The sequence below is a fragment of the Hoplias malabaricus genome, chromosome 13 (assembly GCF_029633855.1).
Source record: "Hoplias malabaricus isolate fHopMal1 chromosome 13, fHopMal1.hap1, whole genome shotgun sequence".
Taxonomy (NCBI): Eukaryota; Metazoa; Chordata; class Actinopteri; order Characiformes; family Erythrinidae; genus Hoplias; species Hoplias malabaricus.
In genome coordinates, this window is record NC_089812.1 from 5,498,485 (window position 1) to 5,523,326 (window position 24,842).

The 24,842-nt window shown below is 42.1% G+C and overlaps 1 protein-coding gene across 2 annotated transcripts; it reads left to right on the forward strand.

Annotated features, from left to right (window-relative positions):
* Positions 1 to 24,804, forward strand: ern1 (endoplasmic reticulum to nucleus signaling 1). 2 transcript variants are annotated; one of them, XM_066641471.1, is made up of 22 exons: positions 1 to 193; positions 6,995 to 7,115; positions 8,838 to 8,871; positions 9,758 to 9,830; positions 10,125 to 10,197; positions 12,347 to 12,469; positions 13,370 to 13,471; positions 14,059 to 14,320; positions 14,423 to 14,501; positions 15,401 to 15,566; positions 15,911 to 16,026; positions 17,353 to 17,538; positions 18,380 to 18,638; positions 19,090 to 19,180; positions 19,324 to 19,513; positions 20,420 to 20,519; positions 20,616 to 20,815; positions 21,685 to 21,832; positions 21,973 to 22,100; positions 22,302 to 22,425; positions 22,579 to 22,646; positions 22,784 to 24,804. In XM_066641471.1, the coding sequence occupies exons 1-22, from the start codon at positions 119 to 121 to the stop codon at positions 23,177 to 23,179; spliced, it is 3,114 nt and encodes a 1,037-aa protein (XP_066497568.1). In that variant the 5' UTR covers positions 1 to 118; the 3' UTR covers positions 23,180 to 24,804. The 2 variants fall into 2 exon arrangements, with proteins under 2 accessions (XP_066497568.1, XP_066497567.1); XM_066641470.1 differs by having other exon boundaries at positions 17,350 to 17,538; positions 22,784 to 24,803.
* Positions 24,805 to 24,842: the final 38 nt, after the last annotated feature.

A 24,842-nucleotide genomic window follows, 5' to 3' on the forward strand; every position in this document is an offset into this window, starting at 1 on the left:
CAGAGTAGATTCAGAAGCATGGAGAACACAGAACGCTGATGGTGTCCCGGACTTCCTCAGATAAACACGCTATATTGTTAAACTCTCTCTAAATATATGTGAACTCGGTTTGTAGACGATGGGCTGGGGCGTGTGTAGCAGGGCTCTGGTGTGGTGTATTTTCTCGGTGCTGCTCTCTAGCCTGTTCCTGACGGTGAGTAACGATAACGTTAGCATTAAAGAGATTAGCTTCTTCTTTTTCGAATTCTCCGTTCGACCTTAAACCGCGTCGCAGGCGCGAGTGTAGCTGGTGTAGTGTTTAAGGTGGAACGGAAAATTCAAAGCTAACTCGCTTTGTGGTTTAACAGCTGTCGGCGAGATATCTTGACATTTTAAACATTCAGCGACGGTAAAGAGAACTGGTTTCTCTGCTGACAGTACAAGTCGTCAGTGTGAGTCCATCACACGCTTCAGAAAAGTGAAAAAGCCGCCGGTTTTTGTTTACTGCACTGAGTTTGGAAAGAAAGCCCATTTTCAGTTGATAATGGGGTTGATGCTGTAGCTGCATTTACTAGTCTTACCATTTTCACAGCACGGACTCAGTCAGAGCCGGTCCATGCCCTGTGTTGTTAATTGAAGCTGTGAGGTTTTATTATGTAGTGATAGCTAGCTGTTGTAATGTACAGGGACAGGAGCTAAGTTGCAGATGGCATTGTTTGCAATTGCTGTGAAACCAAATCTAGCTATAATTAGCTTCAGAAAACAACACTTCTTTCACTGTTAATTTTCTACCAACATCCTACTGATTTTTGAACGTTGGTGTATCACTAGTTTCATTGTTGGGAGGGTAATATATTTCTTTGTTTAAAAAAGAAATATACAGAATACCTTAGTCATTTATTATTAACTTTTGCTTAGAATAAGTACTGATATGAGTTATTTGGTTTTTTTTTAATGTAAAATTGGTGTGTTTAAAGCTGCTAATGTAATACGAATAATGTTGTAAAACATAGTCCCCTGAGTGTTTCATCTTAAACGAGTCTATACCACTTTATTTACATCTAAACCATGTCCGTGTGGGGTTTTTTGTATCTGCCATAGCACAAAATCCTGGCTGAGCATTTGGGCAGTGCTTAAAAACAAGTCTCAAAAGGGTGAATTCAGACAGTCAGGGTTTCTTAGCTCATAAACCTATGGAGTTAATCCCCTCAACATGTGGGATGGAGGTGAGCAGAAGAGGAATATGTGGAGGTAGGTGCGGTGACTGAAGATCTTTGCATACTGAATGAAGACAGAGGTGCTGTGCTACCTCTGAGCTACTTTAAGGCCATAAGTTTTTCCTCTCGGTCATTTTAGTGAACAGAGGTGAGGTTTTAGGGATTTAACTGATGAACAGACGGTGACTAAATAAATAGGATGTTTGTAAAAATCTGTGAATTTTCAGTAATTTATTACCACCGTTTAAGTTTGTGAAATTACCTTGGCTTGTCGTAAGCATCTCGTACGTTTAATTTGTGTTTGACACGTCGGCTCGTTTGCCTTAATTTTCTAAGACCTATTCTCGCCTGTACCTGATGCCGCTCTTCCCGTTGGCAGGGCATTCGCTGTTCCACCAAACCTTGCGAAAGTCTGACTAGTTCAAACATTGCCTGTCATTAATTGTGCTGTTTTGGTGTAACTAGCCTGATTTCAACACATTCTGCTCTTAAACACCCTAGAATTTTTTTTTAATAAGTCTACATTGTTCCTGGATAATCCAGCCTCTGAAATGTTCTAACTGCACATTTTGGCTTGTCAAGGTTACTCATTATAGGGGAGGTGTATGATGATCTAAGGAAGTCGTCAGATTACATTATTGTTCTTTTTATACCCCAGTACACATTACATTAACTTACAAACAGCTGTTTTTGATCAGTATAGACGGTACGTCTTGTTCACTTAAGAGTAGTGGTCAGTTATTTGGACAGTGTTTTGTATATGTTCAGGGCTCTGAGTCTGTGCTTATTCTGGAGCTATATCTAGTGGAAAACCAGTACCTTATGATGCCTCTGATTCCCTTTTTTTAACTCCAGCTGAATATTCAGCCTCATGTGGAACAGGTCAGTGCATGGCCATGCATAATAATCGTCTGACTAATGCCAGAGAGCATATGGCTGTTTTTCTGTGAGCAGATAGTCGTCTAGTACACTAGGGTTTGTGTACACAGCCTTATCACAGGTCAACGTGTGTATGTAGACTAAACCTGTGACCCCTGAGAAGTATTGCCATGTGAGGTAGACACAGGTTACATGTGTAGTCAGCGTTTATTTATATCCACATTGCTTTATAATTTATTTTTAAATTAGATACTGTTCTAGGTTTGATGGGAATAAAGGTGAGATAGTTTTGTCTTTAGTTTTACTTCTGCTTTGGGTTTTGTGTGTTATATTTTTTTAATGTCTTGCATCCTTTTCAAAAACACATCCTGTTAAGGTTCCAAGTCTAAAAATGATGCTTATCATCAGCTGCAGTTGTATCTTCAGAAGATGGAGTTGTAACAGTAACAAAGTTGTGTGTGTAGCTTTTATGTTTTTAATTGAAGTAACAGTTTCTTCAGTTTTAACTGTTCAGAGTGGTTCATGTCATCGGTGAATGTGTGTTGTTGTGAGGTAAGGGAAATACATTATTTTAGATGGAGGCAAAGGTTTGTGATGTTTAAAGCGACCAGACGTTGGTCAGTGTGGCTGAAATAAAGCATCTCAAAATACTGATCTCAGATCTGGTCGTGTAAAGTCATAGTAATAAGTGGGGGCGCGGACAAAGGGTGTTTTCACATCTATAGTTCGTTTGCTCTGGTCTGATTCACACAGTGATAAATCAAATGCAAATCACACCTGACTACTGGAGCTGTTTAGCTCAAACTTGAGGAGTTCACGTGATATTTGTGTCGGATCGAGGACGGATCACATTCTCACCACAAACAAACTGCTACAGAGTTGGTTTGGGACGGAACCGAGCCCCCCTTCTCTCAAGGGTCTCAGTGCGGTTGTTTTGGTTTGCATCCGAGTGCGATCACTGTGTTCACACCTGCACAAACAAATTGCAACAAAGGTGTAAACGAACCAGAGTCCGGTTTAACCGGAATACAAAGTGCAGGTTTGAAAACACCCTTAATATACACATCTATATAAAGAGGAGGCTCCAAAATGGGAGTTGTGGGTCCGTGATGAAATCTTGCAGCTGTAAATATACATCCAATTCCTTAGTGTTCATGGGCAGTAAATAAAGTGAAGATGTTTTAACATAGAAATAAAATAGAGCCTTACAGCTTTCTGTTCAAATCATACATTTGTTATTTGAATAAGTTATCTACCAGGACCAGTATGATCCGGTATCATTGTGTGCGGCCCAGATCAGAGCACTGTTGCTGCATCAGTTGTTCGTTTATCAAACAGAGAGAAAGGGATAACGTAGACCAAGCACTTTGAGACCCCTCAGCCTTCTCAAAAGTATAGGCCCCGGAAGTGTTTTGACTTCCCTTAAAGAAGGTGGGAGGACCCGTTGATCACACGGTCTGTAAAGCCTCCAGCACCCTACGGTTATGTTAAATTAGTGGGTGGACACAGCTCTTCTGACACTATAGGAACTCTGCCAAAAGAAATGTTTTTGCTTCATACAAGCTTATGTGTGTGTTATTACGCAACGCGGTTATGCAATGTCTGACTGGGTCGATTGAAAAAGCATCGTACCGTGGATATCAGAGGAATGAGCCGCTTTGGCCGCATCCTGCTCTGACATCAGTCTGTATTACTTGGCTTAGATGATTACAGTGTACTCAGTTCGTCAGTTTCTTCTGCTTTAGTGGAGACACGTGGCCTGCTGGAGGTTGTGGGGGGGCGCAGGTGTTCTGGATGTTTGTGTTCTTCAGAAACCGAGAATTCGACTTTTTCACCGAGAACGGAGGGCGAGTCGTGACCTCTCTAAAGTGACTACAAGTCCACGTGGGGCCTCTAGAGTGGGAGAGCTTGCAGGTGTGTGGTGTTTACACAGGCTTTAAACTGCACAAGGCAAAATCAGAGGAGTGCAACAGATGAGACCCCCCTCCCTATTCCTTCTTTCTCTTTCTTCCCTCTTCTTCCCAGCTATACCACCACAGACATGTGAACAGGAGTCAGTCATCGAATTAAATAGTATTTGTCTGTTTCTGTAATTAGGACTCTTACCACTGTGCAGTTAAAGATGTTTATTTATGTAAGATTATTGTTTTTAGTGAATCGGCGGTGATGAAATGGCAGTGTTAATGGGAATTAAGGTTATTGTTTTGAAGTAAATTATTCAGTTATGCTTCAAAGGTTCCTGAACAAAACATTTTATAGTTTGAACAAACAGGTTACTAGGGCTGTGGGATATCGTATCGTCCACAATAATATCGTCATCATTTTTAAAATGATAAATGAATATCGTGATAGTAGTGATATTCGGACTTGTTTACATAATGACTTCATGCAGTTACCTGTAACACGGCACATGTTCTTTACACGAGTCATTTAGTCACAGTGAAGTACAGTGGAATGTGACTTCGTGTGAAGGGGGTGTGGTTACAGAATATCAGACATACAATAAACCATGGTGTAAAAATATATCTTATTTAATAAACTGTATATTAGTGGCACGGTGGAGCAGCAGGTAGTGTCCTTGCCACAGCTCCAGGGTCCTGGAGGTTGTGGGTTCGAGTCCCGCTCCGGGTGACTGTCTGTGAGGAGTGTGGTGTGTTCTCACTGTGTCTGCGTGGGTTTCCACTGGGTGACTGTCTGTGAGGAGTGTGGTGTGTTCTCCCTGTGTCTGCGTGGGTTTCCTCCGGGTGACTGTCTGTGAGGAGTGTGGTGTGTTCTCTCTGTGTCTGCGTGGGTTTCCTCCGGGTGACTGTCTGAGAGGAGTGTGGTGTGTTCTCCCTGTGTCTGCGTGGGTTTCCTCCGTGTGACTGTCTGTGAGGAGTGTGGTGTGTTCTCCCTGTGTCTGCGTGGGTTTCCTCCGGGTGCTCCGGTTTCCTCCCACGCTCCAAAAACACACGTTGGTAGGTGGATTAGAGACTCAAGTGTCCTTAGGTGTGAGTGTGTGTCGCCCTGTGAAGGACTGGCTCCCCCTCCTGGGTGTGTTCCTACCTTGCACCCAATGATTCCGGGTAGGCTCCGGACCCACCGCCACCCTGAACTGGATAAGGGTTACAAACAAGGAATGAATGAATGAATGATATCAAAAGTATCACTCTTAGTATTTTAATTTCCCAGTGCGAGTCGACCTGCCGGACTAGTTTACCAACGCTGCTGACACGTGCGGTATGAGAGACGGTTGTAGTTCAAATGAAAGCAATCGTTTTTCATTGTTCCTGGTTGAGTACGTTGTGTCCTGTTGAATAAGTTAAATATGAATCAAGAGGAACTGATGACTGAGGTCTGCCACAGCTCCCGGCCAATAGCCTTTTTACAGCTGTGAAAGGACCCAGCGGCCATTTCAGGACGACTAGCTTGTGACCTGAAGGGGTTTCTATGTCGAAAGGCCACCTATTCCTCCGTATACTGCGTTAGGAACCATATAAAGGGCAGGGGCCAGCTGTTGAAACCTGGCGAGGCCTGCAGCTGAATATTAGGAAGTAGAAGCAGGGCAAGTGGGAACATTCTGCAATACTCTCACTCCACCCTTCTTCTGATTAATGTGTGTGTGCCAAAAAACACCAAATAAAATGGACACAGTGATGAGGGATGTCTTAAGTGTTGTAACACGTTCACTTTGTCTGCCCAGAGACGCCTGCTTCATAGACCACAAGCTACCCTTCGTTCTCTTTTTCTTATTTTTCTTTTCTTTTTCTGTTCTCTTCTTTTTTCTATTTCTTTGCTTTTTCATTTATTTTTCTTTTTTCTTTCTTTTTTTCATTTCTCTTTAATTTCTTTCCACTTCATTTTTCTTTTCACTAAATATACCCATTTCTCCCACATGTCTTTTCTGAAGTCCTGTCCACTCTCCGCGTATGGGTCAGTTCTCCCTCCTGAAGACAACTTGGAATGATTGACATCCACATGGAACCAAGAGCTGCTCTCTTCCTACGCAGCACCTGGCCCTGAAAGGCTCTCAGATTCTGTTTTATTATTTCTCTTTTTATTTAAACGTTGCCTTTGCCCAAAATGTTACCATTTTCACCAGGCAGTGTGCCCTTCCTTCCTTTTTTGTGTTCACCACACTGTGGGTTGGGCCCTGGTTCTAACGGCTTTGCAGCACCATCTTTGTCTAGACTCAGTGCTTACGAACTATTCCCTGTGTGGTTTCCTAAAGCTCCCCATCTCCTCAATCTGATGACATCCATTAAAGACCTTTTTACTTGGACCACTTTAAGAAGTGTCAGCTAGAAGAGGAAATGGCTGCAGTTAATGTTTCAGTTTTATTGTTTTAGTGTAATCCAGAGATGTGAGTTACATTTGCATTCAAGGGCCTCTAGGATGGCACTCTACAAACAGGGAAAACAGTTTTCACCGGACTGTGCCTTTTCTCAAGGCAGATATTACAGAGTACATTTATATAGTAAATATACACTGATCAGCCATAACATTATAACCACCTCCTTGTTTCTACACTCACTGTCTATTCTCTCATCTCCACTGACCACACAGGAGCACTGTGTAGTTCTACACTCACAGACTGTAGTCCATCTGTTCCTCCGCATACTTTCTTCAACACTCAGGACCCCCCACAGAGCAGGTGTGATGTGGCGGTGGATCATTCTCAGCGCTGCAGTGACACTGACGTGGCGGTGGTGTGTTAGTGTGTGTTGTGCTGGTGTAGAGTGGATCAGACACAGCAGTGCTGCTGGAGTTTTTAAACCCTGGGCCCCCCGTGTCAAAATGTTATGGTCGATCTGTGTTTAATCGGTTAACCACTCTGACTACAGCTTTAATCAAATCTTGTGATTGTACTGACACCCTCCGTCATTTTGTACACAAAATGCTGCCTTTTTAATTGTTGATATTTTTGTATTTTCTTGCAGGACCACTGCAGTGCCAGCACTGTGTCCCTGTCCGAGAGCTTGCTGTTTGTCTCCACTCTAGATGGCAACCTCCATGCTGTCAACAAACGATCTGGCTCTATCAAGTGGACGCTGAAGGAAGGTAAGTGGCTGGACAATAATTTATATCAAAATGTGTATCGCAATACAAAAAGTTTCAGTAACAATGATAAGATTCTTAAACACAATATTTCAGTACACATTATTTACAGCGTCTGTCACTGGCTGACGGTCATTAGAGGGCGCTGTCATCAGTTCAGCACTCAATTTATAATTTAGTTTAAAATATTAATATTGACAAAGCCGAGAGGTTTATGATTGAGGGTGACGTCATGTTTCTTGTTTGTTCTTGGTTTCTCTGTTCCTTTTTTATTGTTCTTATCGATATCGGAATTATATTGATCGGTTGAAATTAAGAACTATATTGTGATATAAATTTTGGCCGTATCGTCCAGCTCTACCCTGTCCTGTGAGATTTTTTTCCTTTCCGTCTTGGGCTTTTACCTGGTGCTCAGGTTACACTGCTCCAACAATGTTTCCGTTCTGAAATATGCATGGAACACTGGCTGCTCAGCAGCTTTCAGACACCGAATAAAAGACCGCTATTGTCCTAGGGTGAACAACATCGTCACTTAGCACATTGTGTCTAGTGGTAAGGTGAAGGCAATGTTTCATTTCCTGAAAATGATCTTCAGCCCTCAAGCTCATAGGATGTGATACATAGACATCGCGGACAGTGCTAGTAAACTAAACATTGTGTGGTTTGGAAATGTGATTGCTTGTTTGCATTATGATCTGTTTGTGGGTTAATCTGGGTTAGAAAATCATCAGTGAGAACCGTTTGAGCTGAGACTAGCAGTTTGTAGTGTGTTGCTTCATTAACGCATGCTGAAGTGCAGACCGTGCCTCTCCTACACATGCTCACTGGCAATCATTAACCCAGCCATCAGGGCACAAACAGCATGGCCAGGTCAGGTCGTCAAGGCCAGGCGGTGGGCAAGAGGGCATCACTTTCACTTGTTGTGCACCCTCTTCATTTCCGATATTGACTTTAACTTTTGCATTCACTCACTGTCTGTTATCAGCATGTGTTTCAACTATATCCTTGCACAACATTTCTGGTCAGTGCCTACAAATCCTGGCTCAATATTCATGTATTCTGGAGCAGATTGAATTTCAGCCATTTGGCGCATGCTCTCTGCACTTATGTGGGGAAACCAGATGCACTAGCTTAGCAGGACCCATCTACTTTCTAAAAATTTGAGAAAAGGAAGGGAGGGTGTGATTTCAGAAGGCCATGAGGACTGACCTTGAGTGTTGAGTTATCGTTGGGCTGGTATTTGTTCAGTGGTAGCAGTGCTCCCGAAAACTGAAACAAAACCGGTGGGAGGTCTGCAGGGAAGCACTATAGCAGTAAATGGTTATACGAGCATTGTTGTAGTATTTGTTTACTTGCGTTCCTTTAAAATGATATTGTTAAAAGTCAAATATTCCTGAGTAAATTACTGCGTAATAACACTCTGGCTCAGTCTCTCCCTCTCTCACTCAGATATTTAAGGTGTGGGCTTCTTTCTGAGTGTATTTAAGCTCACAGTAAGGAGTGCAAATATTTACCTTCAGGGTCTTAAAGATTTGTTCGTGTGGACTGAGGACGAGACGTTTATTGTCAGTGTTGTTCAGCTGAGTAATACATTCAGTACCCACTCTATCTACCGGCCTTCGTCTCAGGTCGTTCAGATTTGCATAACTGCTCGTGTGTGTGTGTGTCTTCCTGATACAAACCTTCAGAAGTAACTGAAAAGCATCTGTCTCTTTCCCTTTGCAGATCCTGTTCTTCAGGTCCCAACCCATGTGGCAGAGTAAGTGGCCTTAAACTGTTGGATTCTGTCTTTGTGAATGTGCAAGAAAGTAAACAGGAACTGTGCAAGCTGCTGAGCATGCATGTGTTTTCCTGTGTGCACAACTAAAAACAATGATCATTTCCTCCAGATTTTAATGAGAATACTGATAACAGGACTCTTTATCTCTGATCATAGTGTAGATTTTTATTTGAGGTTTAATCGCACAGATGAGAAATGCGACACACCCAAAGGGACAGGCACATGCCGTTTTATTTCATTTGATGCATTTACATACCACTCGGCTGGGTTTTAAAAAGCTGGACTAGCATCCATACCTGTGCCTTTTCTAGACTTTTGTCCGAGGGACAGTGCGTTGATGTTTTTTGTTTAAAAACTGTTGATGTGGATTGTGAAAAAATAAGTTGGATAAACCCGTATGGAGAAGACCTGAATGAATTACCTGAGACCTGGTCAGTCTGGTCGTTTATACCAATTAACCAGCACTGCCTCTTCAGCGGTCCTTACAATTCACAATTATTTTTACTGACTTTTACTGCAGCAGTCTCACCAATATAAGCAAACACATTTTTAAATTCATTGGTTTGTTTTTATTTATTTTTAATACTAATTGGATTTTCACTCTAACTGCTTATTTCTGGCTTATTGTATTCTTTACACACACACACACACACACACACACGTCTTACCAAATCTGAGTCAATGAAATAGTGGACCAGTCCGATAAAATTCTGAGAACACACAATGTGCTGTACTCATTCTCTGATCAAACCACAATAATAAAAAGTGATGGTATTGGAGACAGCCTCGTTAAATGTCGTGATGAATAAGGGGTAGTCGACAAGCCTATTTGACACAGACATGTTTAATTTCCTTTTCTTCGCAGGCCTGCATTTCTACCGGACCCTAATGACGGCAGCCTGTACTCTCTGGGAGGGAAGAACAACGAGGGACTGACGGTGAGTGAGAGATTTAGTAGTGATTCCTTTTTCTGAGGAAAACCTAATCTGGTAGAACATTACTGCAGTTTGGAGGGAAATGTCTTTGAAAGAAGTTCCGTTTTTGTAGTTTCAGTCCAGAAAATTAAAATAGCGGTGCTGTGTTGATTAGCAGTGGACAACTAAAGTTTGTTTGACCTTTTATTTTGACCAAAAAGCCATAGATGGTAAACGATGTGTTTGTGGTAAAGGAAATGAATCACATAAAAATGAGCGAGGTGTTTTTATTGGTGACGTAATTTCTTGTTTTTACAGAAACTGCCCTTCACTATCCCCGAGTTGGTCCAGGCTTCTCCCTGTCGCAGTCATGATGGCATCCTTTACATGGGTAAGAGCTTGAAACCATCTCACTTCCTCAAAATAGCGTCAGAAAAACGGAAAAGAAAAATGTGCAACAGAATTTATAACATGCAGATGTTTTTTTTTTCTCTGATGTGTCTTTCTGTTCCAGTTAATATGTAACAGGTATATTATGATCATGATACATAACGACTCTAATACTGTTTTAGGGAGTTGGTTCCGTTCAGATTGAATATGAAATATGCAGGGATCCCAAAAGACAGGAGCTCAGAACCACGGTATACAGCCGTCTCCAGAGTTACAGGCTGCTGTACTGAATTACCAGGTGTTGCACCATTATTATTTGTTTGTTGAAGATCAGTTTCAGTTGTGGCAGCTCTCGATCTGGTGCATCCCACTGATTTCCATGACTTACAAAATGACCAAATCCCTGAAATGGTGCGTCGCCGGGCAAAACCAGAAGTGGGCGGGAGAGCAGCCACAAAAGCAGTGAAAATAGAAAATTACTCTGCGTTATTCTGCACTTCTTTAAATCCTCACCACTTCAGCCGACCACTCGAAGCAACAAGAAGGGAAACAAGCATTGTGTCTGTGATCAGAAACAGTGCTGTTACTTTGGGTTTTCCCCAGATGACAATGGCGTTTGAGTTTACCGCAGTTTGACCATAAACGGCTCCCATTCTGGTTATGACTGTTTTGCAGTTCGTACATGGTTAAAGTGAGCCGTCTGAATATCACACACCAAACCCACTTACTATTCGTCACCCAGTTCCATTAAATACATTCATGACCTTCTGCTCCATTGTTCCTTGCACCACTACCTCTAGACAAACAGACATTGTGTAGTAGGGAGACATGGCGAAGCCCTGACTCCCATGAGAAACCACTCTGCCTCTGATGGCCTTCTCTGGAGCGAGGTGTATTGTGTCTTGCAGAGTGTTGCAGCTAAGCCCTCGGTTAATCCGACTGTGCCTTATATATACATTAGTGAGTGACACACCCTACTGAGATGTAGGTTAAATAGTGATTTAATCAACCACCAATTCAGGGAAGCAAATAATGATTTAATCCAATTACTTGTTAAGCCCCAATGAATGTGGATTATCCAAGAGTTAAACGATTCTTAAGATGCACTTTGCACCGCCTGTAGTTTGGATCTTACCGCTTCATTATTGCAGTCGCAGGAAGTTGCCTTGATTGACTCATCGGTTTCAGGTTGGTAGAAACACACGGCGCCTTGCCCTGTTCATATCGGTTTACGTTTGATGTCGGAGATTCTGCAGCTCTGGAAGTGTTCTCGTCTTTTGTGGTTAACATGTGGCGTCGGAATGCGTCTTTCTGAAACCCAGGGTTAGTGGGAATCCCTGTGGTGGGTGGTGTAAAGTTTTTCTAAAGAAGCATTCTGATGAAATCCAGCTGAAATTGTGGACCGTCATTCACAGACTCTGCTTTAAAACTTTATGCCTGCTTTTCTAGTGCTCTTGGCACCTGTTAAACATTTTTTATGCTTTTGCTGTCCACAGAAAAACATTTATCTCCAAAGTAACAACTTTATAGAAGGGAAAAACCCTCTTAACTTTCAAGTTAAGTCCGTGTAAAATTAAAGTATTCCAAGGAAATGTTGGTCAATTTATCAAGAAATGTTCACACATCTGGACGAACGGTTTATTTATTTATTTATGGACTAATACAAATCAGAATAAAGTGTAGAACAATACAGAGTGCTCCTCCTTCTATTTTTACCCTTTTTTTTACACTCAAATCTCCAACCCCTCCTCCCCAAACACACACAGGCAGCTGATCCGTTTACAGCACAACGATTGACTAATACACACTTTCATACCTTTACTCCGCATCCCTCAGGAACCGAAAGCCCACACTTCCACAACTCATCTATAAATAATTCAAAGCAGACATTTAGTTTTAGTACAATTTAAAAACTATTCAACAGCTGTCGGCAGCAGAAAATAAATGGAGCACAGTGTATATACATGTGTTCCTTTGGATAGTGACTATACACAGGAGTAAAAATAAATTAAGAGCATGTAATTGGCTGATATGGAGTATGAGGTCTTAGAGTTTAAATCTCATTACAGTAGCACACTTTGAATCATTGCCTGATCGTCCTGTCCATAAACGTATGTGCTGACGCTGATGTGTTTATCTGTGTGTTCCAGGTAAGAAGCAGGATGTGTGGTATGTGGTAGATTTGCTGACAGGGGAGAAGCAGCAGACGCTCACCTCGTCCTTTGCTGAGATGCTTTGCCCATCTTCTTCGTTGCTTTATTTGGGCCGCACTGGTGAGTCCGTGCTTGGCTCAGATGTCTAGGAGCAAGCCTTCTGAGGTCATACCACCTCCTTCCTAAGGGCTATAGCATGAAGGAGGAGTTTTGGGGGCAGGGTGGATTATTATCTGATATTTAGAGCAGTAGTGGGCTATAGTAGTCTTTCTTCAGATGAGCTTTGTCTTGACTGGTTAACTTTTGAGAGTGCCAAGTTACAGAATTAACTCTTAACTGTTAAAACCTTTTCACACAGTACAATTTTTCACACGCACAATATAAAAAGATGCGATTTTTAACGTAGTGTAACCTCCACACCAAGTCCGACGTGTCTTTTGTCTCAGCTCTGAATTCAGGGGGAGACACAGGAAGAGGAAGAAGTAATTGGTTCATTGAGTCGGAGTGATGAGGAATTTATCATTTTACTTTAAACACCGCAACTCAACGCCACACTGAACCCCCCCAGTGTCCAGAACAACACAGGCCTTCAGCAGTGTTTCTGAGGCTCACTGGGGGAAGAAGTGTGAGGCTCTGTTTCTACGTGTTTCTCCTCTCAGTAAAAAGGTTACATTTTCTTTAACCGGCGAAGCTTTACAGTCAGCGTGTTGTTCTTTAAGCTTTGCGTTCTACTACAAACGAGACTTTTCCTCCTCTGTCTTCCCACTCATTTGTTTGTGCTGTGACCACGGCAACGGCGCTCCGATTGGTCGCCTGATTTTAGCACATCTATAAAACACGGATCTAATTCAGAATCTGACGCAGTGTCACAGTCCGTCAGTTTCAGATTCATCATGAATGACACTTTTATTATCTGACTCTGTGTGACAAGGCCTTGAATTGGTATCAGTTTTGACATATCTAGGGGTCTAGGGGTTATATAGGGGTCATTTTGAGTTGGTCTCTTGTGGTGTTTTCTAGAGTACACAATCACAATGTATGACACCAAGAGCAGAGAACTGCGGTGGAATGCTACTTATTCCGACTATGCCTCCACATTGCCAGATGATGACACCAAATACAGTGAGTCTGAATTCCACATGTAACCGAGTGTGAGTTTGAAATGATTTTGAAATTCTAGAGTTAGGTATCAGGTATGGATGCTAGTCCAGCTTTTTAAAACCCAGCTAATTTTATTTTGTTTTTTAATTGTACTAAGGCCTATCATCTAGAAGTCTTTAAAATAATTAAAGTGTGTCTGGCCATACTTCTGTGTTTATTTTGCTTCAGTTCTCTTCAAATCTTAACCACAAACCTGATATGTCCGGTACAAATAAAGGAAGCTAACTTGCTGCAGGAGGAATTGCATTGTGTGCATTTTGATTATTATGTGGCTGCCATTTTATTTGCATCAAATAAAAGTTGCACAGTATTTCCTTTATCATTAGATGCACTTTTTTGGGGTTATACCACATTAACTTCAAAATTCTGATCAGTAAACACATACTGATGTATATTTTTCATGTAGTTGCAAATTTACTGTGCATCTAACATTAATAATGTGACATTTCTTTAAGCTGAGCTTATAGTTTTATAGTCTTTTTAATCCCAGAATGCAGCATCAGTGTAAATATAAGTCCGGAGTTCAGCTCACACTGAATGTTTTTCAGAGATGGCCCATTTCGTGTCCAATGGGGACGGTCTGGTGGTGACTGTGGACATTGAGACGGGAGACGTGAAGTGGATGCAGAACTACAACTCACCCGTGGTGGCTATGTACATCTGGCAGCGGGAGGGACTTCGCAAGGTTCCACACACCAACGTGGCAGTGGAAACCCTGCGCTACCTCACGTTCACGTCCGGCAAAGTGGGCCGAATCACACAGTGGAAGTACCCCTTCCCCCGAGAGAAGACGTCCGAGGACAAGCTCATGTAAGCGGCCCAACAGAACCAGACATGGCTTCTCATTTTGAACTTCAGGATTCAAACGTGTGATGTGTATGAACTTAATTAACATTTTTAAACATCCTGCAGGGCCACCCTGTACGTTGGGAAGTACTCCACCAGCCTGTACGCCTCTCCTTCTCTGGTACATGACGGCATTACTGTTGTGGTGAGTGAGTCTTTATTGTGTACAGTCGAAGTGACCATGCCCCGATGGGTGACCAGGTCAGCAGTTTGGCTCTGCACCAGATGGGGCACTGAGGATCGTTTCTAGGAAAGATAAAAGATGGTTTCTGGCTGTGATCAGCACAGCCTTGTTATCTGTCAGTGTGCTGTTTCTGATTTACTTTACCACAGTTGTTCTGTGTCTTTTTCTATATATTCATTTTTAACAGATTAAAATATTCCCACCCTCAAAGTGCATTCACAATCTCTTTATTCAACAGTAAACCACTGCTACTGCTTTAATAATAATAATGATGATAAAATAATAATGAGGAGGTTTCCCGGTCAGGGATTAAGCCTAGACCTGGACTATACCCTCATTACAATGGAAAAATCAAAATACAAAAGGCTGTGTGAGTCAGAGAAACCACCCCATTGAAACGGAGTAGTATTAGATTAAAATAAGTAGTTGTGGTTGTTGTTGTTGTGTAAGTATAGTGTGTAATAATTATTGTACTCTTGGAATTATAGGTGTCTCTTATTGTAAAGAGGTTATTTATCCGGAGCAAGGGCAGGCTCAGTGGATTTGTTTGATAATTATATTCTATATTTAACCCTATCATAAACGTATTTACAGTAGCTGTTTTATAGATCTGTCTTTCTGTCTAACGTATAACCATAGCCACATTAGTTCTATCCAAATTACAACCTCTCTTTTTCTCTGAGCATGGGGTTCAGGCATTGGTTCTTGCGTTCTGCAGGTCTACTTTTACTTTCACCACTGGAATTGCTTATGTAACGAGTCGTCTGGTTACATAAAGAATATAAGAACGTAGATGAATGAAAAATGTAGCCTTGTGGAGGCACACAACCTAATAATCTGTGTTTGTGTGTGTCTCTCAGCCACGTGGAAGCACCTTCCCCATGCTGGAGGGCCCCAGTAGCCAGGAAGCAAGTGTGGAAGAGGACCAGGAGTGCGTCATCACTCCTAGTACCAGCGTCAAGTTCAGCGCAGCCCTAAAGGAGCGAAATCGCATCAATTACATGAGAAACTATCTCCTCCTTATAGGTACATCAGCTGTAATCATTAAACATTCACGCAGCTTAGAAACCACTGACTCAGGGCTCTCAATCACTGTCTATAGATTTAATGGGATCACTGTACCACGTTAGCTGTGATGACACTGTGAGTCAGCCATTTAAATAGATATTACATGAGTGTAAAACGAGGTTATGCTGCCCCCTAGGGTGTTAATAATGTATTTTGTCTTTAATACATGTTTGTAGTAACCTTAAATACGATGTTTTTATTCCTAAAGTTACACTCGAGTACAAACTTCTTTATTCTACGGTTTTACTTTACTGTGTTAATAAAGCACAGATGTTTAAAGACATCTCATCTCATTTCGTTAGGACATCATGAGACTCCACCTGAGGCTCATACGAAGATTCTGGAAAAATTTCCAGAGAGCATTCCACGCCAACACAGCAACGTCATCCCTCCTACCACTGAGAAAAGGATTGAAGAGGTAAGAGCTAAATCCCGTCCTAAACTACCCCTGACCAGAACGCAAACGACTGTAAAGAAACCCGTTTGAAACATTATCTTGGGCCTGAGAGACACCACATCACTTTTAAAGTCGGGGCAGATGATCAGCAGACACTACACGACTGTTTTATGTTGATTTTTACGGAGACTGGAAAAATGTCAGGCACACGCTACGCAACCCCAAACTCCCAGATTGAACACACAACTCGCGTTTCCTTGGAGCCACATTTAACACAGACATACACCTCACTGCGGTTATTGTTTGCTTTGCTGTTTGTAGATCCACAAAGAAAAAGACACATACAAATGTGTTATTAGGAGAACAGCACAGACTTGAGGCTACATTCCACCTTAAATAGAAACATTAGTACAGCAGTGTACAGTAATGTGCACCACAGTGCTGCATCATTTAAGGTGGAATGGAAAATTAGAATAAAGTTGGAGTGACTGGATATCGAGGTTAAAATCAGGCTAAAAGTCGTGTCGTGTAACCCCAGGCCAAAAGTATAGCGCACACCACTCCATTAGTCCGTTAAATCTGTGTGTGTCTCTGTGTGAATGCGTTGTACATTTTGTGTGGTAGAAATGATTCACTAATATGTGATAACATTCATAATTAAAATATTTAGTGAAATGTTGCACTGCTGATAGCCCTCGGCACCAGACACTGACACTAAGCGGAGTTGTCAAGATGCCAGTCTTAACTGTGTGGAGACAGTCGAGTGTAATCCTGGGGCCAGTTTTGTTTATTTTAGGGCAGTACCAGATAGAGGGTGGTCAGCAGCAAAAGAAAGATGTTCCAATTGTGTTTGTGATGAGACCAACACAGTGAAAATCTGTGTTTTTTTTTTTAAATAAATAAAGTATCATATAATGATTTATTATTATATAATTATTGTATGATATAGAGCAGAAGCATTTCTTCACATAGTCATTTAATCTAAACATCTGGCGCTTGGTTTCCAGAAGGGAGACACCTGCTGGCCACACACTGCCATAACTTCAGTCTGTGTCCCGATGAAAGAACGAACAGTGCTCTATTTTCTACCTTTTTTTCCTTTTTAAGGCTTTTTTTTTATTATTTAAATATATCATGAAGTATAATTTACACTTATGAGAAGATTTTATGATTGAAATCTTTTAAAATTTTAAGGTGTGTGTGTGTCTGCCGATCTCCAGCAGGTAGAGCACGGTGCCTGTTTCCTTACAGTATTGAGTCATGTCTGACCGTGATAACGTCTCAGAGCGTGACTTGTAGACAGTAGATTAATCTGTACTTTATCTCCGTCCCCTTCTGAACCAGAAGGTGAATGACAGTGGGATGGATGACAGTAGCCCCCTGCCTCCTCCTGTCCGCTCCCTCCAAGAGAAGCCTGGTCGCCAGCCCCGCACTGAGGCTCCTGTGGATAGTATGCTTAAAGACATGGCCACAATCATCTTCAGTACTTTCCTTCTGGCTGGCTGGGTGGCCTTCATGATCACCTATCCCAAGGTAAAGGAGCAGCGTTTATGTGGTTTAATGGTTTTTTTAATATGTTTTAAATTGGCATCAAGGCCAGCAACACTTTCCATTGTACAGTGTCCAAAAAATACATATCGTCGCTGTCCGATTTTAAAACACATACCTCCATTTTTATCAGTTTTCACTTTTTTTTTTTTTTTTTAAAAAACACGTGTTAAATGTGGGCATTAACCTATCACATATCACACTGACCAATGAAAATGAATAAGGTGTCTCTTATTGTGAAGAGCTGAGTGTCTGAGCAGTGTTGGAGGAGAATACGCTGCAGGGCTGTGGTCACACGGAGGTCATTTTACACATGAAACTTTGGGAAACGCTCCCAATAAAGATGTGTTTACATTTCTGAGCTGTACTGGGTGTAAATGGCTTTATTTGTCGTTTATTTTTACTGTTTCCCTCAGAAATACAGTCTTTTCCTGCTCCTGAGAAGTTAGCTTTTTAGAGATAGGTGTTTTTAATCGGAGAGCGACGATATACAAAATGGTGGCGTGAGCTTATGAAGTCAAGCCTAGTTCCTATCTATTTGCAAGTATGATTACTATTGCAATAGAAAAATAATATTCTAGCATTTGTGGTCTGGGATCCCTCGTCGCTGCAGGCAACTCATGACACAAAACGCAATTTCACAAATGCAAAAAGGATGTATTTCCACTGAGTCTTTTATTGCACGTGTTATTTGGCGCAATGTGTTAATGTTCTAAAGCCTGTACATTCATAGTATTGTGGTGTTTAAGGTGTGAATGTATTAATCAAATCTGAACCCTGATCCTAGATCGCATTGTTTGATAGTTGTTTCTTTGTCCGTACTCAGAGTGTACAGAAGCAGCAGCAGTTGCAGCATCAACAGTTCCAGCGGCAAATGGAGGAAAAGCTGGAGCTTCTGCAGAGGCAGCAACTTCTCTTTCAGCCACCTGCAGACCTGCTGCCAGACAACGACTTCCTAGAGGCAGCCCACACTCGGAACGAGAACTCCAACCACAGCAGCCCTAATGGAACGCCACGTGCCTCCAACCATTCAAACCTCTCAGTGTCTGAACTGGGCAGCTCTGCAACTGAGCATGAGGAGGGAGGTGAGGCCCTGATTCAGTCCCAGCACTTTGTCTTAACCCTGTGTGTTCATCTCAAATGGAGTGTCATATCCGTGAGTGCGCTCAGGTAGAGGTGGACGATTCGGCCCAAAATTTGTGTCACGATATATATTTCTTAATTCCGGCCGATATCGATATGAACAGTACAAAAAGCCACAGAAAAACTTCCAAGAACTGAATGCAGTATGACATCACCATCAAACATAAATCTACTGGCTTTGTCTATATAAATATTTTAAACTAAATTTAAATTGAGTGCTGAAGTGATGACAGCGCCCTCTAATGACCGTCAGTCAGAAGCAGATGCTGTAAATGTGTTTAGAAATCATATCATTGTTATTGAAACATTTTATATTGCGATGTATATACTGATATTATTGTCTAGTGTGTGTGTGTGTTCCATTGATATATCTGATTTCTTTCATCTTCTCAGAGGATGAGTCAAACATCGTTCGGATTGGGAACATCAGTTTTAAACCCAGAAATGTGCTGGGGCACGGTGCTGAGGGGACCATCGTATACAAGTGAGAAAGGAAATGTGGTCATTTGTTTTCTTTTTTTAAATCCCCACAATTATTTGAAGTTCTAAAGACATTTCTGTCCTGAACAGATCCATCCTCAGTTAGCCCTTGTGTTAATTAAATGTAAACTCTGCTCTCTGCATCAGGGGCCAGTTTGATAACCGGCCTGTAGCTGTGAAGAGAATTCTCCCAGAATGCTTCAGTTTTGCTGACCGGGAGGTGCAGCTGTTGCGCGAGTCTGACGAGCATCCCAACGTCATCCGCTACTTCTGTACTGAGCGGGACCGGCAGTTCCAGTACATTGCTATTGAGTTGTGCAATGCTACTCTTCAGGAGGTATAACACACTCTATCTGACTGATGAGGGAAGCCTAACTGTGTTAAACACGTGGTTAAAGCACATACAGGCAGTGGCATGTTAGTGAGTGTTTTTTCTGGTGTAAACGTATCCAGCGCAGAATATATCTGTCACTGCTGCTTTTAAAGCTGTCTGCCGACAAAAAAATAATCAACCAACAGCATCCTGTGATCAAAAGCTGTCCATTTATGGCTAGAGCATGTCTGTGTGGTTTTATTCCGCTTTAAATCTGTTCCAAAGATGATTATCAACATGGAACTACCGTTTTACTGCTAGGTTTAAAATGATCCACCCCCAAATATTGGGGCAGCTTCCCACAAAAATGAACGTTGTATAAAATAAATTAAATAATTCCACTGAAATGAATCTGTCTGAGAGTTTATCAGCATCCGTATGTATTTATTTATTGAATGATTGATTGTTCCAAAAATAGGCTGATAGTAAGCAAGTAGAAATATGTATTTTTATTATTATTATTATTGTTATTCAGATTACTGTCAGGTCTCAGACTATTTCGGCTAAAGATATTCACTCCTAAGTTATTATAGCTCCCTAAAATGTTTTAAAGTGGAAGTTTAACAATTACATATTGCACATCAGGTGTGTGTGTGTGTGTGTGTGTGTGTGTGTGTGTGTGTGTGTGTGTGTGTGTGTGTGTGTGTGTGTGTGTGTGTGTGTGTGTGTGTGTGTGTGTGTGTAAGACATCTTGTATAATGTTCAGATGCATTGGATGATCTCCGGTAGCTGGATCGCAGACATTAAAATTAAGTCAGACAGAAAGTAAATAATTTCTGTGTTCAGGGAAGTAAAGGATTTTTGACTGTAATCAGTCAGATGCTGTCATAAGTTCATAATTAGTCATGACTTCTATGTTTTTGTTGGCAGTATGTGGAGCAGAAGGATTTTAATCGCCACGGTCTGGAACCAGTGACGCTGCTGCAGCAGACGATGTCTGGACTGGCACATCTGCACTCTCTCAATATAGGTACTCGACACACCACGGATTAAACGTTTGAATGCCTCCGTGCACGGTTTTGACTTTATCATGTAGTTTTTGGGCTAACAGTGGCTTTTCCCCCAGTGCACAGAGATCTGAAGCCACACAACATTCTAGTGTCCATGCCGAACGCCCACGGGCGAGTGCGTGCCATGATTTCAGACTTTGGCTTGTGTAAGAAGCTGGCCGTGGGCAGACACAGCTTCAGCAGGAGGTCTGGAGTCCCAGGCACTGAGGGCTGGATCGCCCCTGAAGTCCTTAGTGAGGATGTTAAACACAACCCTGTGAGTGCTTGGAATTTTCATTTATTTATTTCAATAAATTAAGTAAACAGTGTAAATAAGTGTTTTTTGTTACAACACAGGGATGTAATCCTAGCTGTTATCAGATGTGAATATTGGCCAAAGGATCCTCAAGATTTGAGACACTAAGGCCTCGTCCACATGGATATGTTCCTCTGTTTTTGAAAATATCTCCGTCCAGAGGAACACGAACACGACTGCATTCTCACGCCAGTCCTGTAGGGGGCCATAGAACCTCTTAAAAAGAGACATCGAAATGCCACAATGATTGAGATTAAACAGGTTTAATCCCAGATCACTCCATCCTCCCTCTGTAGGGCACTACACACGTCCTGAAACCACTGAATCTAGATGTTAACAGTGCAGTGGATATTTCTAACATCATTTCTATTTATTCATCTGTGTGAAGTTGAAAAGTTCATGTCAGTGTTTGAGAAAAGATCACATGAGAACAGAGACAGCAGCGTCTTCACAAACCTCCGTCTTAGAGATCGCTTTTTGACATCATCTGCTGTTAGTGACTAAAACAATGTTTTCACTGTCGACTGAAGACAACAGCCTTCGTTTTTAAAAATCCCCTGCTCCTGGGACTGTGGCCGAAAAGACGACTTGGCTTTTTTCCGCCGTGTTTTCCTTTTAGCTTATGTTTTTGGACATGGAACTAAATGTATGAAATAATATTAAATAAGCTACTGTTAAACTGAGAGTACTGCAGTAGTTAACACTATGTAATAAAGCAGACAAAATAAGATGAGCAGGGTGTGACAGTGCTCACAAAACATCAAAGATTTTATTGATGTCAATTTTTTTTTTTAATCCTTAAGCACCATTTTTCCTCTTCTTTATTACAGACCTGCAAGGTGGATATCTTCTCTGCCGGCTGTGTGTTTTACTACGTGGTGTCGCAGGGCAGTCACCCCTTTGGAAAGTCCTTGCAGCGCCAAGCCAACATCCTCCTGGGCGACTATTCACTGGTTCACTTACAGCCAGACAAGCACGGTGCGGTTTTTAACAAACATCTGACTTTCTCCGACATCAGACAGCTTTCACTTTGACAAACTGTAGCTTTTGAAGTTCTGAACATGTGAAAGTGCCACTGCTTTCTCTTACATTTAAACGTTCTATGCTCCTCTTTTCAGAAGATGCTGTGGCCAAGAACCTAATCGAGCAGATGCTGAGTACGGAGCCTGAGAAGAGGCCGTCAGCAGAAAGAGTTCTCAAACACCCTTTCTTTTGGACCCTGGAAAAACAGCTGCAGTTCTTCCAGGTACGAACCATCAGACCTGCCTCTCTTAAGAAATGTCCTCATCTCGTGCCCTGCGAGAGAGTGCAGAATAAACAGCACAGTTTTAGAGGTACATTTAAAGATCTCAGTTCTGGTTCTGCTCCAGTTCGACGTTGATCATCCCACAACTTCTGAAATGGTCCAAACGTGAAAGTGCTCTAAGAGACTTGACTTTTCCTATAGGACGTGAGCGACAGGATCGAGAAGGAGCCCTTAGATGGACCTATAGTGAGGCAGCTGGAGCGGGGAGGACGGGCTGTGGTGAAAGGAGACTGGAGGGAACATATCACAGTACCTCTGCAGACAGGTGAGGGCTACGTATGTCTTATAATCTTGTGATTATATGGTTAGTGTGAAGCTCAGTGCTCTTATGTGTCAGTACAAATAAAAGTAATGATACGGCTCATGTTGTAGCATCCTTGCAGATTATTATTTCATAATAAACTCGCTTGTTTTACAGATCTGCGCAAATTCCGCTCCTACAAAGGTGGGTCTGTTCGAGATCTGCTGCGTGCCATGAGAAACAAGGTCAGTGTGCCGTCCCACTGAACGGCGTTGTTCATGTGATTATTACATTTCTTTGGTGGCTTTGCTAAATCTGTACGTTTAACTCAAACCTGAAGTTTAAATACAACTTAGTCATCATCGTTTTTCCCCCCTCACAGAAGCACCATTACAGGGAATTGCCGGAGGAGGTGCAGGAGACGCTGGGCGCGGTCCCAGATGATTTCGTGTTTTATTTCACCTCCCGCTTTCCACACTTGCTGCTGCACACGCACTTGGCCATGCGCACGTGCGTCCAGGAGCGTCCTTTCCTGCCCTACTACCACAGCTCAGAGCTGCTCGTCCGGACTGTTTACACACAGCCTGAGCCCAAGCCCCCGGAGCTGCCTGGAGACACAAGCCAGCAGGATCCATATCAAAATCCATCCACACTGACTGCATCTCCAGCAAGTCTGGAGTTTTCACCGCCGCCACCTGATGATCCGGAACATTCCAAACCTGCTGCAGAGCAGCACGTATCGTCAGTGCCACCCAGGCAAGAACACACGGCTCTGTAGAGCGAGCAGACCGCGATGCCTTTGGTCGTCGTTAACGGACGCATTCCAGGGTCGGTGTCTCTCTGAAGCGGCAGGGTCTGGGCCTGCAGTGCCCCGGCAGTGTCTCTACAGGAAGCTACCACCCCGTCTCAAGTGCCTTACTAACCTTTTTGTTTTTTATTTTAAATAAAATGGCTCTTGTCAGAGCTTCCTGTTGGTTCCTGGTGATGCCAGGCTTCAGTGCCCGAATCTTAATTGGACCATGATGGTCTTCTAAGAAGCTGTTCTAAATAATATATTTCTTTTTTTTTTTTTTTTCTTTTCTTTTAATTTTATAATGAATTTTGTAAAGGCTGAATGATCACGTATTAGGAAAGAATTAAAGTTGTTGAACACTTGAAGTGTTCAGAGTAATTCCACTGTGCAATGTCGGTGATACTCAGCAGTGAAAGCGTTTGTGTGCATGTTTTGAGGGGTGATAATCAGTCTGTGGCCAGTGTGCCTTTTTAAATCCCACTGTGCTCTGCGTCATGGCTGAGGTCAGGGAGGGTATTTTTGCCTGTCGCTGCGCTGCTGTTGGCTCTTGACCTCTGTTGTATCCAAAGGGGAATATACACTCGGGAGATATTCATGCAGTTCAGTTTCTTATTTTTATTTTCTCGTTCCTCCTCGCAGCCCGCTGCCAGCCGTCGTTGCCAGTTTATTAGTGAGCGCGCTATGGGATTAGACTGAACGTGAAAACCATGCACATACTGTTGTTTTCTTGGGTTACGTAGCCATTATGTGATTCTTTTAACAGATTGTTCTAAGAAGTTGTTCAATGTTTTAACAGAAATATGAATTTTTATTATGTAACAGTTATGATAAGACATTGTGCAGTGACGTTTATGAAATATCTGAGCTCCCCTGCTGTGATCAGAAACCCTGGGCCAGTTTAAAGCAGACATTAAAATGATACGGTTCTAAACCTAATGGGGAATTTCACTCATTTCGCTGCTGAGCTCAACCAAGTACTTCAAAATGTGTTGATGTCGTAGAGGAACGTACCGCCTTAAATATTTGTAAAGTGGGGATGGGACTGGGGAGGTGCACTGCCTACAAAGTAATTTGGCCTCTTTATTATTATCCAAAATGCCTCCAAAAGGGCCAACAGCTGTCTTTCTGACCCGAAACCCCATCGTATATCCCTCTGCTGTAACTGCATGTGAGGAACAAGGCTGTTTAATCTGGAATATTAGCTCAAAAGCATGGAGCAAAGCATTGGGTTCTTTAATGCAATCACCTTCTGGAGATTTATCAGTTGGATTCTAAATTGTTTTTTATTGTTTGGGTTTTTTTTTTTCTAGAATTGCATTAAACCACAGTGTATTACTTTATTGACAAAAGCATCGTGCAGAAACGTGGGAGAACCTTGTGGGACTCTCCTTTAATTGTAGTTGTAGTAAGATATTCAGTAAATTCATGGGAAAGGTGACCTCATGCACTAGACCTGGGTTTTATTTGTTAAATATATATTTCCCCAATATTGGTGCATTTGAAACACAGATGTTAATTTATTTTAAGTTCTTATTTCTCCACGGAGGGAGGTGTTTGACCGTGTGTTTTTATTGGTACAGGCTGCTATTGTACAATGCCAAAACCCTGAAATAAAGCATTATTGTCTCAGACTGTGGTGGACCTTACA